General features: G+C 34.3%; 1 protein-coding gene across 1 annotated transcript in view; it reads right to left on the bottom strand.

Annotated features, from left to right (window-relative positions):
• The window catches only part of Trdn (triadin), a 226,845-nt gene that overhangs the window by 123,022 nt on the left and 85,718 nt on the right, over positions 1–18,105 (bottom strand). Inside the window, exon 9 of the mRNA XM_029568123.1 lies at positions 13,572–13,631. Coding sequence (XP_029423983.1) covers positions 13,572–13,631 — 60 coding nt within the window. The remainder of the gene's footprint in view (positions 1–13,571; positions 13,632–18,105) is intronic.

Here is an 18,105-nt window from a genome sequence, read left to right as displayed (position 1 = left end):
TACAACTAAAAAGAGTATTGGGAGAATTAAATGAAATGATCCATACCTTACTGTTAGCACCCAGGAAGTACTACCTTCTCAGTATTGTCCATTCTGTTAAGGTCCTCACAAACCCTTAAAAGGGGAACTATCTGGGTTTGCCCTCAACTTTAGTTTTACTTCAAACAGCAAAGGTTTTGTTTTTTCTTTCTCTTTATTCTCAATGCAGTTGGAAAATCTCTTTCTTTTACATTTTCTTCTTGTCTCTGACACATGAAAATATTCTCTTTCTAAGCAAATCAAAGAAACTTGAAAAGCCTAAAGAGCCAATTAAAAAAGAAGACTTCTGGTTTTGGAGTTTATCCTAAGAGGAGAAAAAAAGAACTTGAAGTTTTGCTTTAGTAGAGAGTTTCTTTTACAGAGAGGTATAATAAAGATAATATAACATCATATCTGTTCAACAATAGTTGCATAGCTGAAATTTAAATATTACAAATCCCAGCACCCACATGGCAGCTGCGAACCATCCTTAACCCCAAATTCCACGGCAATCCGTAGCCCTCTTCTGACCGCCGTGGCATTGCATGACACAGGTGCACTCACACACATGCAGGCAATACACTCATACACATAAAATAAAAGTAATAAATAAAATATTTTAAAAGTTTTGTGTAATTGATAATGTTTTATCATTTAAAACAGATCACATTGCTAAGTCAGTATATATTAAGAAGCTGTTTATAACTGCATGAAATATCATGCCCCCTGGGAAATATCATGATTAATATAATCGTGTTCATATATTATTTATGTGTATGCAGCCACCATATAAGAGAATATTAAATCACCAGTCTGTTTCTTACAGGATGCGTACTGGTGTTTTGCCATATCTATTTTCACTCATTTTCTGTAGGAGAATCCAACTGTTAGAACGGGTTTGTCTGCTAAACAAATACTCATCAACTAAACACTGGACAGTAATGTGTTTGTTGGTGACCTATTTTCCTCTCAGGCAAGCAACATATTAATCACCAAACAGAATTACTGAGTAAGAGTAGTAAGCATTTTCAAAAAAAGAATATAAGTAATTGTAAGTAATTCAGTGTGAAAGACCAAGTACAGACACCGAAGTAGCATGGGGTCTAATTTAGAGGGAAATGTGGCAGCAACATCCTAGACACAGGGTGATGGGCTTTGCTTTTGTTACTTTGTGTACTTTTTACCCTGTAACAATTACATTCTTGTATTATGTTAAAATGCATTCTAAAACTAAGCATGGTGGCACATACCTGTAATCCTGGAACTTGGGTGAGGAGACTGAGGTAGGAGGACTGCTGTGGATTTGAGGCCAGTCTGGACTGCGTTGTGAGTACCAGTTCTGCTGGGGCTGTGTAGTAAGACCTTGTCTCAAAGAAAAAGAAGAACAAGAATGCCAAGAATTTCATCACTTGTTTGGAACAGCAAGATTGATCAGGTAAATAATAATAAACACTGAACCATTATAAGTAATTACTAATGGATAATATAAGACAGTGACATCTGCAAGCCTAGGATACATACTAGGGGTCAGTAGTTGTTGGAACACTGAGGAATAGAATGATTTTGAGCATGTTGACTTAGGTGTTGATGAAGATGCAAAGAGGCAAACTGTTGCCTTCCAAAACTGTTAGCACACAGTGTAGATGAGAGTATTATTGCTTTAAAATGATTTAGAAAACAAAAAGTTTAAAAGTACTGACCTCAAATGGAAATTATAGAACTATGTAAAAATATTGATCAGCTGGTTGAACAGTCTACAAACAGTAATACTACTGTTACTATTACAAAAGTGCGTACTGTCTTCAAACTGTACAAACAAACGAAACTCCTGCACAGGGAAATAAAGCTGCAGTACGCTATCTGCTTATTGAATTGTCTTCTCTGAGAAGAGCTAGCTACAGCAACACAGTTATGGAGCTTGTTTACTATTTCTATATCTAAAACAAAGTCTTTTAGTGAAAAGGAAAAAAAACTCTGGATCTATTTGAATGGTTAGAATGAGGCTTAGGGACTCTTTTTTTATCCACTGTAGCTACAGTCAATCAAAAGAACCTCAAAATGGTATTGATAGACTATATTCACAGAAACTACTAGAAATCTTCTTTTATCTTTTCTCTTGCACAAGACCTGAAAGATAAGACTATTATAAGACATGGCATACTAATAAATAACAGCTAATTAGCTTGGCAATTCTTTGATTAAGCCTTAATTTTCCTTGCTTCTCACACAGCAATTCAAATTACTCTACATTATTTGTTCATTTTCACACTATTTAGAACAAGCATTGAATAGTCCCGGTGGGTTACCTGAGGAGTTTATTTTTGTCGGACTGCAGGTTTATGCCATTAATTGTGGCAAGGCTAGACCAAAATGTAAATAAATCCAGACACACACTTTTGAAAGCATTCCCTCAAGGCAAGGACATTCTGTTGAAACACATGCCTCTTTCAAAAGTCTAGATAATAAAGTTTTGACAAGGTTTTCTGTTCTGAGTAGAGAGAAAGTGAAATCATATAAACACTGTTCTAAGGGGGAAGAATCCTAAATTAATCCACACTTTGTCCTAATCCTGCTGAAGTTACCTGGACAATGGCAGACGCACCAGCGGAGCTGCATCAGCTCGAGGACTCCTGTCTGTATCTACGTACATCCAAGCTATTTAGAGTGACTGAAATGTTTATTTGATAATGGCAACAAATATGACAATCTGATATATTTACCTTCAGCAGCTTCTACTGACTGACATCAAATAATCAGAAAGCAACTCCCATGGGTGTAATAGAATCCAGGGCTACACAAGCAAATAATTAAGTAAAGTCTCTCTCCCATCATTTGTCTCATTTTAGTCTAATTCAGTCTGCTGCTGGCAGTGTACTGATGCATGCATTGAACCAGTCTTTGTAAATTCCAAGCTTCTGTCTCTAGAGGTACCAGCAATAACTCCTTAAGAAATCTTTACAAAGGCTGATTTGCAGGCCTTAAAAACCTGTCATCTTTTTAAATAACAAGATTATTTCTTCAAATGAATAAAGAGGACTGCTCTGGGATAAACATTATTTTCTCCCATTGAGATAAATACTGTAAATCAAGAATTCAATTCAGAAAATGTGTCACATTTCCAGCAAGTGAGGATTTAAGACAAAGGTTTTCAAAGGTATTTAAAAGGCAGTTTTTAGCAAGAGACTGCTAAGGGGAGAATGATGATAACAGGATAATTAAATCAGAAAGATGAAAGAAGGGCTGAGGGAGAAACCATGATTTTGCTGAATCTGGAAACCTCCAGGGCTTCAGAGCATTTGAACTGATGTGTTTTACAGTGAATAATGTTTTAGGCCCAAGTGTAGGTGCATATCATGAGTCACTTCTGAAAGTCGGGTTTGTTTTTTCCACTTTATAGCTCAGAAAGTGGGTCAGAAAACAAATACCTTACCTACATTCATGGGATTTTTTTTTCTTAAATAGTTCTTTTTAATGGCAGTTGTCTTTCTGCTTGATCATTTCCACTCTTACAGAACCCATGGGAGCTCCAAAATTTCTCTATTTTTTGTCTCTTCTGAAAACACTACAGGTCATTCAGTAGAAGTACCACTTGTGGTTCTGTTGTTAGTTAACTATGGAATCCAGGTCCTGAGCATTAACTTATAGTAAATTAAGAAGTTCTGTATTCCAGATTCCAGAAAGTCTGAGAGGGAGGTTCCAACTTCTGTTGAATGAATAAGAAGTATAGCTGCAATTACAGCAGATGATAGTAGAGACATATTGTAATTGAATGACCTAAATTAGAATAAACATAATGAACCTAAGAAGAGTTTCACTATTTAATAAATGGTATCTACTCAATCTGTTAAACATTGTGGGTTCTTTTGACAGTGAATATTTGGTTCTACCACTGTGTTGTATAGTTTCATTTATGGTAAGATTATTGGAACTTTTATCACAACTTGGAGACCTAAAATGCAATCTAGGTATAAAAATACCAATCTGATTTCATTGTGGATGTATGCTATATTTGGGAGGGTGCCATTTGGGAAGTGGGTATATAGATGAATAAGATTGTTTGGGATGTTTTCTATGATATACATATATCTTTGCTCTGGAAATTGTTATTAGATATGTTAAAGCTGTAATGAAATGCTTCTTCTAATGACGTGGTTATTAAATAAATTAAAAAATGAGTTATAAAAAATCATAAGTTGACATACTGACCTATTGTTCCATAGAAGCAAGTTCTGATTGATTGCCTAAATGATGATGATTTCAAAAAGCTAGAAAAAAAGCTTTTGGCTATGTTCACCATAATGCAATGATGAAAGTTGGAGCAAACAAAATGCTTACATTGATTTAACATTATACAATGCACATCCATAATTAAATATAATGTGGCACTCCATAGTGTACAATTGTATGTATCAATTATAATATAAAAATACAAAATATGAAAATCTTTTTTGTAGTGCCAATGAACAAATTCAATGATATGAAAATATGCTTTTATTATGGTCTCCTTGTCCCATCAGCTAGATAAAATGAGTTAATGTAAACATTACTTGATTCACACAATATAATTTCATACCATCACAGAGTCATTTTAAGTATATCTGTTCTAGAATGTCTAAGGTTTAGAATCTGTGTTGGAAAACTCAACTATAAAATTTTAAAAAGTTTTTCTATTATCTATTATCTTTGCTTTGCTTTCCACTTATTAAGGTATAAATTATCTTTTTATTTTTTTAATTTTTAAATCTGCGTGTGTGTGTGTGTGTGTGTGTGTGTGTGTGTACACATGTTCAGGTCAGAGGACAAATTGAAGGAGTTGTTAGTTTTCTCCTTTCACCGTGGGAGTCCTGGGAATTGAATTCAGGTGGTCAGGTTTGACATTAGGCAAATTCACACACTGAGCTATCTTGCCAACCCTGTGTTTTAGTATTCATAAACCTTTCGTTGTGCTCATTTTAGGAGTGATGGTCATGGAGAAGTTACTCAACATTTGTATTCTGAGCACTTTACTTACTTTTACTCCACCTTTCCCCTTTCCCCAGAACTCTACTCCTTGGTTAACTTAAGTGCTTACTGATTTGATAATTAAATGTGACAATTATGTAAGACAGAGTATGTGTAAATAACTACAGTGATCCTTTGTATTCAGTAGGTGCTAAACACTAGAGGCATGCTAGACCTCATGCTCTTCTGAAACTACCTTCTTTAGGCATTTATGTGGTTTTCAAGACCAGCAATCTCTCAATAATCTTAAATCCCTTTCTTTGGTAGGCAAAAGTCCCATAATTTTTCTCTGTGTTTTTTTTTTCTGAAAGCATCCTTAATTTCTCCATCTACCCTCTGAAACCAGGCTTTCCTAATATGCTTTGTAGTTCTGTTCTCTTCCAATTATCCTTCACACTGATTCACTTGCACTTTCCTTTTTAGACTTCTTAGTTCATGAATGTGAACTCATTGGTTCCCTATATCTGCCTGGAAAACAAAACTGGTTTTAATCCCAAGGATCTCGAAAAAGACTTGAGTTTGCGTCTTCTGTTTATAGCTTTGTGAGATACACAAATCACTTGACCGGAAGAACTCTGTACCTCCAAATCTTTTTAAAAACTTGTATTTATTATTTATTTTTAAATTTTTGGTCTTTTTGAGACAGGGTTTCCCTATAGCCCCAGCTGGCCTGAAATCGCTATGTGGACTAGGCTGGCCTTGAACTCACAGGGATCCACCTGCCTCTGCCACTTGAGTGCTGCACTACCACACCCGGCTTATTTATTATTTTTATTTCATATGTATGAGTGTATTGCATGAATGTATGTAAGAGTATCTGTGACATGCAGTATCTGGGGAGATAAGAAGAAGGTGTTGGGTTCCCCTGGAACTGGAGTTAAGGATGCTTGTTGGCCACATTATGGGTGCTGGAAACCAAACCCAGGTCCTCTGGAAGAGAAGCCAATGGTCTTAACTGCTGAACCATCTCTCTAGCCTGAAGGTATCCAGTCTTTTGACAAGAATAACACCCATTTTCTAAGGTATTTTAAGAGCCCAGTAGTGAATAAATGCTCAAATCCTGGCAATGGCAAGAATACATTTCAAGATTTATGATCCTTTGTCTTATATCATTTTAGTCTTGGATGTTTTCAGTTTCAGAAACACACACAAACACTAACTCAAGGCCCATTTTATTGTTTACACATTCCATAAGACCTTCTCTTCTCTTTTTAAAAACGCCACCATTTTCTAACAAATTATAATTTTAAAAAGAGAGATAGAAGAAAAGAAGGGGGGGATATCTGCATGAATTATTTATGACTTTTAGTAAATCTTTTTTTGATGCAGCTACTGCTGCATATTCTAGATTTCTCTTGGACTCACAATCTTCCTGCTTCATCCTCCTGAGTTCTGGAATCATAGGTATGAGCTAGCATGTCATGTATCCTTTTAAGAACCTTAAGAATTAAGTTTCATAAAAAAATTGAGGTTCTAAAATTCAAGAAACAAAGGGTTTAAAACCTTCTCTGTAAGGCATACCAAGTGTGTTGTCTACAATATTTCTCTTTATGCTATTAAGAAAGTTGGATTTGGGGCTGTAGAGATGACTCAGTGTTTAAGAATACTGGCTGATTTTGCAGAGGACCCAGGTTCGAGTCTCAGCACCCAAATGGCAGCTAATAACTGTCCATAACTCCAGTTCCAGGGGATCCAAACACCCTCTCTGACCTCTGCAGGCACTGTATGACACAGATGCACTTATATACATGCAGGCATAACACTCGTACATTTAAATACATTTTTAAAAAGAAGAAAATTTGTTCCATTTTTATACTATTTTAGTTGTTCTAACTATTAAAAAGACTAACATTTGTTTACTTATTATTCCTTATAGGTCTTCTGTGGACAAAAGAAAACTTGCCTGCTTTTAAAAACACAATAAAATTCTTTATATTTTGTAATAACCACTGGGGAACTTTCAAAATCCAAGGCACACTATAAAATCTTCATGGTTGTTATTTTCCAACACACCGAACATTTTCCATCTTACTAACTTACTAATTATCTCACCATTATTTATCATTTTTTCCCAATAATATATAAGGTCAACATAATAACAAAACAGCACAGTGACAGAACTGTCCGGAAGTTGAAGCAGTTTGTGAGGTTTACCATGCCTCTCCTGCTTCTGGGCTTATTACTGTTTGCTAAAGCACTGCTTCATCCTCAAGCAATGCATACAAATATGGATACATCATTTCAATGATCTATTTAGGTTTTTATAGAACCTACTTTAAGATTCAAACCTTTGGTTTTCCATCCATAACTGCAAGTAGCAGAGTGACAGATAAAGATATTTTATAATTATTAGAGGAATCAAAAGATGAATGTGAAAAGCAGATAGCAGCAGTGCTCTAATGATTAGACTGAAATTGAAATTGATTCTGCAAGTGAAATATTAGATTCTGAGTCTTCATATTACAAAGAACTTGCCCAAATTTGAGATTCAGTGAGTGTTTAATACACATGAAGGACAAAAAGAACATTTGATATTCTCATCTTCTTAGCCTTTTAGTAAGACATACCTATAACATGTTACATTTTGATGAGTACCCAAATAATTCCATTTTATTCAGAGCATGTTCTAGCGCTCTTTCATTGTACAATCCATGTGCTAGTGTTCGTCATTTTTAAGGTCACAAATGTTGAAAAGATGTCAAGGCAGATACCAGAGGAAATAGACAATGTGTAAATGACAAAACTGATTGAACATATCATTCTAATTAAGGTCTATAAGTGGAAATACCTTGGTATTATGTAACAAAGAACATGAGATATTCTTTTCAGAAAAAGCATCTGCCACCCAGGGTTTCTAAAATTCAACTATTCTATTTTCTGATATATGTTCTATAATAATGGAATCAGACTATGTAAGAACCTATGAAAGAGGAGTTGAAAATCTGGAGTTCAAATCTATAAGATGGACACACTGCAAGCTCATGGATGATAATCAAGATCAGCCCCTCTCCGAAGATGTTTCTCATTTAGAGTACATATATCTTTTTTAAAAATATTTTTATTTATTATTTTCATTTTATGTGTATGAGTGTATGGCCTGCATGTATGTGAGTGTACCCACGTCATGGAAGGCAGTGGAAGTCAGAAGAGGGTTTCAGATTCCCCTGGAACTAGAGTTAAGGATGGTTCATAGCCACCATGTCAGTGCTGGGAGTCGAACCCAGGTCCTCTACAAGAGCAGTCAGTGCTCTTAACCGCTGGGCCATCTCTCTAGCCTCTAGAGTACATGTATCTTAACTATTGAGGAATGTGCAAAATACGCATTTAATTTTTCTATACTTGCATTCTTATCAAAATGCTCTTATTCCTGTACACTATGAAATAACTGAACACATTTTAAAAAATAAATAAAAATCTCAGGTAGGAAGGAGACATAAATTATAATCTTGGTGTACTGAGATTAGCATGTAACATTTCTGAGTATCTCCTACACAGCTACAAAGTTATTTCCTGCTTGTCAGCTGACTGACAAGATCCAGTAAACAATAATTAAGTGGATGAACTCTCAGTTTTGCTGTATTGTTTTGTTTGAGACAGGGTCTCCCTCAGCCCCAGCTGGCATGGAACTCTATGTAGAGTTTGACTTTACAGAGATCTGCCTGCTTCTGCCTCCCAAAAGCTGGGATTAAAGGTGTCACCACCATGCCTGGCTAACTTCAAAGTTTTTGTATATAATAATTAAATATTTGGAATTAAAGTGTGTTTTATGAAATGATGCCTACTTTGAAGCAGGGTATTTAGAGAAGTGTAGAGATGAATCTTACCTTGTATAATACAGCCACATGAATGGCATGAGATTAATCCATTAAGTCACAGTGGCTGTGTTACAGTAAGAGTTGACCTCTTCTCAGCAAGATCAAGCCAAAATGTAAAGAGCCATTGAAGTTCAAGAAAAGGATCTTAATAAAAAGAGAGTTCTGGCTCTGTGAGGCTCTTTCTAGCTATGGGCTTAAACCCCACTGAATTGGAATATAGGCAGCCAAAGAATGGCTTATTATAGTCGAAGAGGATCTGGGAAGGTGAATACCCTCAATTTAGGAAAGTAAGTGACATAAAAAATGAAATCAATTACTTAGACACAAATTCTTAGCTCAAGTGAAAGTCAGCTAGTTACTAGAATTGTAATGGTAAAATAACTTTTCCTCAAAAGATAAATTTTAACATTTATTAAATTTTAATCATAATGCTACGAGGTAAAAAACTGAAGGAAGAAAATGCTATAATCACTAACCAAAAGCACACTAGCCCTTGTCTCTGTACTGAGCATCGAAATCCATACAAATTCATTAGTCCCGGGCTAAACTTGAAGGGAAACTATGACAAGCAAAATCATGATGTTTCTTTTCAGGATCTTAAATGAGTGAAACTGGAGGTGTAAGTGGTATTCAAATACAATGTACTTAGTTAGAAAATACCGAGGAGGAAATTAGAATTACAAACAAGTTCAGTATAAATGAGCCAATGGGAATTTTGATTGGATTATCTATATGACTGATTTCTTAACAAAACAAAATACGAAAAATAAAAGCTTAAATTGAGTCTCAGTATTGCAAGTGGTGTACAGCCCAGTTTTACTAGGGGTCTCATCAGAAAATGACAAGTAGGGGCTGGAGAGATGGCTCAGCAGTTAAGAGCACTGACTGCTCTTGCAGAGGACCCGGGTTCGATTCCCAGCATTTACATGGTGGCTACGCAACTTCCTTAACTCCAGGTCCAGGGGAATCCAAAGCCCTCTTCTGACCTCTGCAGCATTGCATGACACAGGTGCATTCATATACATGCAGGCAATACACTCTTACACATAAAATAAAAATAATAAATAAAATATTTTTTAAAAAAGAGAAAATGACAAATAGATGATTTTAATCCCTAGGTGAAAGTGGATCATCAATTTCAAGACCATCATTCTCTCTCTCTCTCTCTCTCTCTCTCTCTCCCTCCTTCCCTCCCTAAAAGCTGCTCAGAATCCATCCTGAAACATTGTCTATCTACATCATCAAGGGATCTCATGGCTGTTAGATCACTAAAAGGCAAGAGAATACAAGAAGTTGAAAGGACTATCTTCACTGTTCAATATTTCTAATTTTTTAAAAAAGTAAATCTTTCTGTTTCAGCTGCCCAAAAGTTCAGCTTTAAAAGTATATTTTCAATTTCTAGATTGATAAAGGATTTCCTTCTTACTGATCAAATTTAGCATAAAGCAAATCAGTGCAGGAGGATTTTAACTAGATACAGTAAAATAATCTAATGCCCATAGTTTACTCATGCTTATTAAGAGTCTCTGCAACTAAGTGGGGACTATCACTGAGCATACAGCACTGCATATCCAATAGGCACTACAGAGAAGCAAGGCACTCTTAATTTGTGTTCAGTTATATGAGTAATATGCCAGTTCAAAATGTTATGTATACCTTAGAAGTATTTTGTTTGATGGGATATAATGGCAAACCTTGTGATTTACTGTCATGTTTCAGCACATTTCATCAATAACATTGCTTTTAAAATTGAACCATAAATTAGGCTATTTCTGAGGATGTGACAATATTCTGCAAGGGATTTCTGAATTCCAGAGGAAAAATTCAAATGATAGTTTTAAAAACTCATTGCCAATAATTAATAAAAGATAACTCTGGCTAACCAATAACAGGTGGTCCACTAATCCCAAACAGAACCAGATGGAAGCAGGTTGGTTTTATAAACACTGGAGACACACAGAATAATAGGCTTGCCAGGAATTGTCTTATCTTCTAATGTCACAGTGCCTTACCATTTGTATTCTTTCAAAATCAATATACCCAGTTAAACCGTGTTTTTCATTCTTCATTTTTAAAATTATACATTGTGGTCTGGAGAGATGATTCAGCAATTAAGAGTACTGGCTGCTCTTGCAGAGGACCCAGGTTCAGTTCCCAGCACCCACATGGCATCTAACAATGATCTGTAACATTCCAGAAGATCCAATGCCCTCTTATGACCTACGTGGGAATTGCACAACATGAGTGAACTTACATACACGCAGGAAATATATTCATACATATATAATAAAAAATAATAAATGAATAAAATATAAAATTGCACATTGCACTCAATACTTTTTCATTCCACTTTATGCACTACCTCATCGGAAAGAACAGTGTTGTTTAGTTTCCCTTATGTTATTTGTAAAACATCATATAGTTGTGATCCTTTGCTTCCCTTCACTCTGTTCCTCCTTTTTCATATCTGGGTATGACACACTAATCTAGGTATTGTTTCATTATTAAACTTTCAAAACAATAAGTGTAGATAGATGAAATAAATTAGGCAAATAAGCTAACACACAGATTTAAATTTAATTTTATACATTTCAGGAATTGTCTTTAGGTTTTAGAGGACTATATACTGCTATAGATTTAAATCTACGGGTTTTCAGCATATGATCACATATACCTTAGAAGGACCCTGTCTGTGTAATCATTAACTGAAATAGAGACAGCTTTGTTAGTTCTCTGACTTTTAACTGTTGTTAAATTTTCAGAGAAAATTGGTTGGCAATGTAACAGTAAAACATTCAGCACCCCATACTGATTTTGGCAATACATGATTCACTGTGCTCTGTGACTTTCTTAGAAAGCATATATTGTATGATAAATTAGCAGCAGCTATGAGTAACCTAAGTGACAACAGAGCAAATGATTTTCATCAAATAATGAAATTTAAAAACTGATGGACTATGAGGAAACAATACCTATATTGGTTATTTGTCAGTTCATGTTCCCCAATAATACAGAGTCATCTTATGCATAAGTAAACAGTTGATTGTATGAAAACAAAAATATATAGAGAACATAACTTTCTCTTTTAACTTTTTATTTTTCAGATAGTGTCATCTCAGTATTTAATCCAGACTTCTCTAGAACTCCCAAACCTTCCACGTCCTGAGAGCTGTGACAACAGGAATGTACCAATATACACAGCGAGAGATTACCTTAAACCCCCATATGAACAAAATGGGCCACAAATCTTTTAGAGAAAATAGAATTTATTGTATATTTAAATAAGAACTTGAAATATTCCCTTCACTGAGGTACTCATGCAGAGACTCTGGTAAAAATCATTAATTAGACTATCACATTTAAAATAACAACATTTTGAGTGTATCCATTAGATGTTTTGTAAATGGTGTAATGTGGTTACTATGAACTCCAATTTAAATGTAAGAACAATGAAGAAGAGGCATATAGTCATTTGCTCAAATGTTAGAAAAGAATTACATTAAGAGTTTCCCCTGCATATTTTGATTTTCAAGCCCTCTCTTCCCAAATGATCACATCATCTAACTTTGTTATGTTACTAAATACAAATACTGACAGTAATTATTTCACCTATAATTTTCAGGATCATTTCATTCATTAAAGTTTCTAACTCATAAAACGTTGAAAGAAAAGAGAAGGAGAAGAAGAGGGAAGGAAGAGGAAGAAGAGGAAGAATGAGAAGGGCTGAGGGAGAGGAGGAGGAGAGGAGAAAGAAGGCAAAGAAGGACAAGACACAGGAATTATCTGACAGAATCAGCAACTAGGATTAACTCAGTCTTCCAGAGTGATATGAGTCTCATGATCTGTTACATGGCTAGGGCCTAGATGCACTAGATATTTCCTTCAGATATGGTATGCTTTTTTATAATAAATGCACAAATTATAATTATGCATTAAAAGAAATCCACAAAATATAGTTTCCTTTAAGCAATCATCTTCAATCATCCTAATGAAAATTAGCTCCTTCCTTAACAATATTAAATCATATTATTAATGTATATTCTTAGAATTATTTCCCAAACATGTGTCTGGGTTCTGTCATGGTTTAAATGTTTAACAGGCATAATACAGTGAATAAAGTTTCTCATTTTAATTAAGATATTAGTAAAGAATTCTCTAATATACTCTGTACAATTAAGATGTAAGAGAGTAGAAATATGTTAAACAAAAATCTTCCTTCATTGTGTTGTTTTTTTTTACCTCAAGGTTAACTATATCCAGCTCTGCTCTCTGGAATCAATAACATTATATATATAATATATAATAAATATAAAAGTTTTGGAAAGATAAGATTCAATATTTGAAAAGGGGTAGATTTTCATTTGAATGTTGTTTACTAGTAGGAAAAGAATACACTTTCTTGTCATAATTCTTTTCTTCTAAATTTGTCAAGAATCAAATCTGGTGATTCATTGCTTCATTGCAAGATATTATTAAAGATATTAGCATTTTTATACATGAAGATATTAGCATGTTTTCAGCTCTCAGCTTCCTTCATTTGCAGCAGGCCATGCAGTGATTGCAAGTCAAATGAAAGGCCCCAGTGCCCGTTATTGTTTCTGTTTTTTATTGGCTTTATGCTAGATCTGCACATGCATTATGCAAATTTTTAAATGAAAATATAGCTTAGTACAGAAAAAGCCAACAATCTTAGAAACAAAGACTTTTATAACAGACAACAAGAATTGCTTGGAATACCTGGTTTTAAATCCCCATGGGCAAACATGTCAACCATATATCGACAGAATGCATACTGATCTGATAGAATAGAAAGAAAAAAGCAATGAAAAAGTGTCATCAGCTATGTCTATTTCATATGGAGACATTCTTTTACAAAACAAACAGAACACCATAAATTTATTTTGATTACTGCATATTTCTGTGAAGAAATAGTATGTGCTTTTATGAACATACAGAGGAAATTAGATAATAAAGGTAAAGTTCCATTTATTTCCTGCCAAAAACCCCTTAAGTATTGAACTAGACTAATCAGGGTCACATTAGGTAGGGAGATTTTAATTTAAAAATTCAAAATCTTTTTCATCAAATTTGCTTCAAGAGTCCCATATTTAAATGATTATTCCCATTTATCTTAGATATATGAGAACAAAAGTTATACAAAAATTGTTTCCAACTAGCAAAGTTTTATCAACTGCTCAAACCCTGTGCTCTCTACTAGTTGCTGAAATGAAGCTGCAGGGTATTTCCTCAGCAAGGCCCAGAGGGTGAGCCCTTCACAAAAAACTGTTAGTATCCTTTTCATGATAATGCTTTTTATCAGAAGAGTAAATCCAAAAAATCACCTAACACCACCAATGATGGATTGATAAGCTAATTTGCTGAGTAATCATTACGAGAGCCTATCATTATGACAGCATACAAAAAACAAAGTGAAAAGACATCTGATACAGACACAGTCAAAAGTGGCTTCAGGAGTTGGACAGTTTTTTCTTTCACGTCTAAAGACATTACAATGAAGTTGTTATTCTCACACAACTTTAGATCCTCTCGGGGTCATTCCAACTCTAACCTCTTCCATCATTGATCTTTGTACTATCTGATACATTTTGTCATAGCTTCTGTAAAGCTTGTATATTACAAATCTTACATTTCATGATTAACATTTTAATACTCCTACATCAGGTATTTTATTAATCCACCAAATCCAAAGTCAACTTTAGGACCAAGTTCATTTAATTTATATATGTAATACATTTAATTGCTCTAAATTATTTTTATCAAACAGGAAATAACAAAATTTATTTCCAGGTAAATGTACATCCAAGGACATTTATAAAGCACAGTCTTTTTAGACCGTTAACAGCAGTTGAAATCATTTGATTGAGACACTCTGTAAGGTCTTTGAAAAGGAAGGTGCAGTTACTGTAATCGACCTGAAAATAGCCATTTTCACTGATGACCAAATAGGGTGAGCCAAAACTTACACAATTTCTAAAGTTTGCATGAAGCCTAATGACTTAAATTAGAGTCTACTGTCCTGTCAGGAACCAGGGATTGTCCTGTGTAGAATCATGGAAAAGCTTGTTCTCAGCCCATGAATGAAGCTACTTGTTATATGAAACTTGCAGAAGTGCCTTCGTTTCTCATCCCAAGACCAGGGAACTCTGGTTCTTAGACCTAAGTGACATTAAGTTACATGGTATTTTCTCTTTTCTGGACATGAGATTTTACTTGAAGAGCAACCAATTTTGCTCTAAAACAAGTAGGACAATACCTTTCCTTTAAATGGAAAATGTGAGTTTAGAGTAGGGAAAATGTCAGTCTTACTCCCCCTTTTCGGTGCCTCATGTGATTGTGCTTTTGGATTTCTTTCCTATGATTCTGGAGTATTTCTTAGCTGGTGATTAAAGGCTCAAAAAGATAGGAGATATGTCAAAATGCAGATTTATAGGATTTAGGAATGTGTGTTTTTTACAGTTAACCAGATTGTCTAATCATACTACACACAGAACTACTCTCTAAAACCCTTTAATTATTTTTTCCACAAAAGTTACTATTTGTAATTTATCCACCTGGGGTTGGAAAGCTATTCTTTATATATGTCTAAGGTTTATAATGCAGAGACTATTTAGAATATGAAGGGTTTGGATACCCTCAAAATGAAATATTGTTTTCTGTCCCAAACTGTAATAGGATATTTATATACCAAATTGGATGCTGAATTTACTGAAAACACCTTTTATAGTTTCCTCTTTGATTGTTTACAGGGCAAAGAATTTTTTCAACCTGGTTATAAACTATTACCAAAATATCATGCTGATATTTATTATGCTAATGATTTCTGCATTTAAAAAATCGTTCATTTAATCAATCTACAAATAGTCCAGTAAACTTTTCATACAAAGGAGGAAATGTGAAATCAGACATTTTTTCCACCTAGAAAATTATTTAGATGATGAAAGTGTAAAAGTTTCACTTGTATGTGAATGTCACTGCATTCTAAGGGCTCCAAGGTATTAAGGAAACTTAAGGGAATATTTTTAATAATTTTCAAATTAAGAACTTTTAGTTATAACGCCCTTCTGTACCTGTCCTCAAGATCGACCTTAAAAATGTGAAAAAATTCTAGGAAGGTTGTATTGGGCTTTACTTGCCTGAGGAGAAAAAAAAAAAAAACAGGCAACCTGATGTAAGGTTATTCATTTTATGGAAATAGTTTCCTGTTTTTGAAGAACATCTAAATTGCCCTGTCAGTCTGACTTTCATAGTCATAGATAATAGCTTCTGTAACATAATTTCATATTTGGTCACACTTTGAAGGATTTTTTTCTCCTGAATGAGCATCATGCTAGAACTGGTCTGTGCTGTCCAGCCCCACTTCGTTCATCCTCAGGGAGCTGGATGGATGCCACTAGCTACTGCTCCCCTGTTGCTGCTCCCTGTGGAGTGGTCGCTGAGAGAAAATGGATTCTTGGTATAGACTATCAAAAGGAGAGGGGGTTAAAAATAGACTCTAATATAGGTGGGTACTTGTGGCCTAGTGCAGATGGCAGATTCCCATTAGGTATGCTTTCTCTGGCTGCCACCAATACTGAATAATTGTTAGAAAAAATAATGAAAGTGACAAAAGTGATCAAAGTTTAGAAAAGCTGGCAGGTGTTCCCCCACAGAGCTGGCAGAGAGCAGCAAACCCCAGGAACAACATCTGACCCTAAGTAGATTTGAAATGGGCCACAAAAATCAGATTATATTTTATATAAGTCCGAGTACATATATGGTAAACAGGCCTATACATCATATTTTCAATGCTTCAAGGATAAATGCATTGTTTATATAGATAAACGTTAATATTAAATGTAACTACAATGATGTGTAATCACTTTTAAGCTAAAAGTAAATATCATTATCTGTTGTCACAGATAAGAATGTTTCCAAAAACATCATGGGTATTAGGTATTTAATATGAGATTTAAAAATATCTATCTGGGGAGCTGGAGAGATGGCTCAGTGATTAAGGGCACTCACTACTATTGTAAGTTGGGTTCCCAGTACCAATATTTGGCAGCTCACAACTGCCTGCAACTTTGGCTCCAAGAACTCTGATATGACTTTCTGGCTTTAGCAGGTAGCTGCACTCATGTACACGTACTTTCACACAGACACGCACATACAGGTGCAAATTTTAAAATAAATTACAATATTTTAAATTTATAGATAAAACACCCAAAGCTCATTAAGCATAACTTAACTAAGCTAATAAATATTCTCTCACTCAACAGTGAGTTAACTCAAACTTGCTGTGCTACAATGAAAGAATATTTTAAAAAAGCCACCTCACAAGTTGTTTTATTTTAATAGAAAACACCATGTCTTTATTGTATAAACCAACTAGCTTTTAAACAAATGAATGATCTTAAAGAGCTGTTTAGGAAAAGTTAAGTTTTCAATCTTTGACCAGCCATTATAGGTTAATTTTGATTACCTACCTAAGTATACATTCATTTAGTTGATGCTAGCAATTCCCAATAGGGAGCTATCCCTTAGCATAAGCCTTTGTTTAGATGGTAAAATCCTATCTGTGCATTTGCTTCTAACTGTGTTTTCCAAGTGTGCTGTTAATAGACACATAGTTCTTCACATAAAAATGGAAATAGAAAATTGAAAATAGAATGAGGATATATTTCTGTCTTTATTAAATCTAATTAGTTATGTAGCAAAATCAGTGTTTGTGACTGGAAAATATATATTCTTTGAAAGCGTGGCAGTGCTATATCTTTATCATTAACATGCTGCCTCAAATTCCAAGACACTATAAACAACATCTCAAACTCTGACCATGGTTCTAAATTATTAGATAAGTGTTTTAACATCATCATACACAACTAGCATATATTTTATATGCTGAAATTAAGGATGGAAATTTAAAATATACTTGGTGTGTTTTAATTGGTTCCACTGCTCCTTTTAAAAGGGAAATCTGGAATGCAAAATATTTTAGAATTTGATTGGATATATTAGAAAATAAAGATTAATTTTCCTGATTTTAATCACAGTAACACATTCCATGTAACATAATTTGTTTTTTTTACTGTAGCCTTTATACTCCCATATTTATACATGACATAAGATAAACAAAATTTCCAATTTTCAAGCTATTATAATCACCTTGAAAAAACTAGATTCAAGTTTCCATAGTTCTCATTCTTAAAAATTAGACTGGAATGAATGAAAATTAACTAAAGTTTTCTAACCAATAAAAGAATAAAGACAA

The sequence above is a fragment of the Nannospalax galili genome, unplaced genomic scaffold (assembly GCF_000622305.1).
Source record: "Nannospalax galili isolate Female #2095 unplaced genomic scaffold, S.galili_v1.0 scaffold1340, whole genome shotgun sequence".
NCBI lineage: Eukaryota > Metazoa > Chordata > Mammalia > Rodentia > Spalacidae > Nannospalax > Nannospalax galili.
Note: the sequence above shows the minus strand (reverse complement) of the source record. Positions and strands in the feature narration are given on the sequence as shown.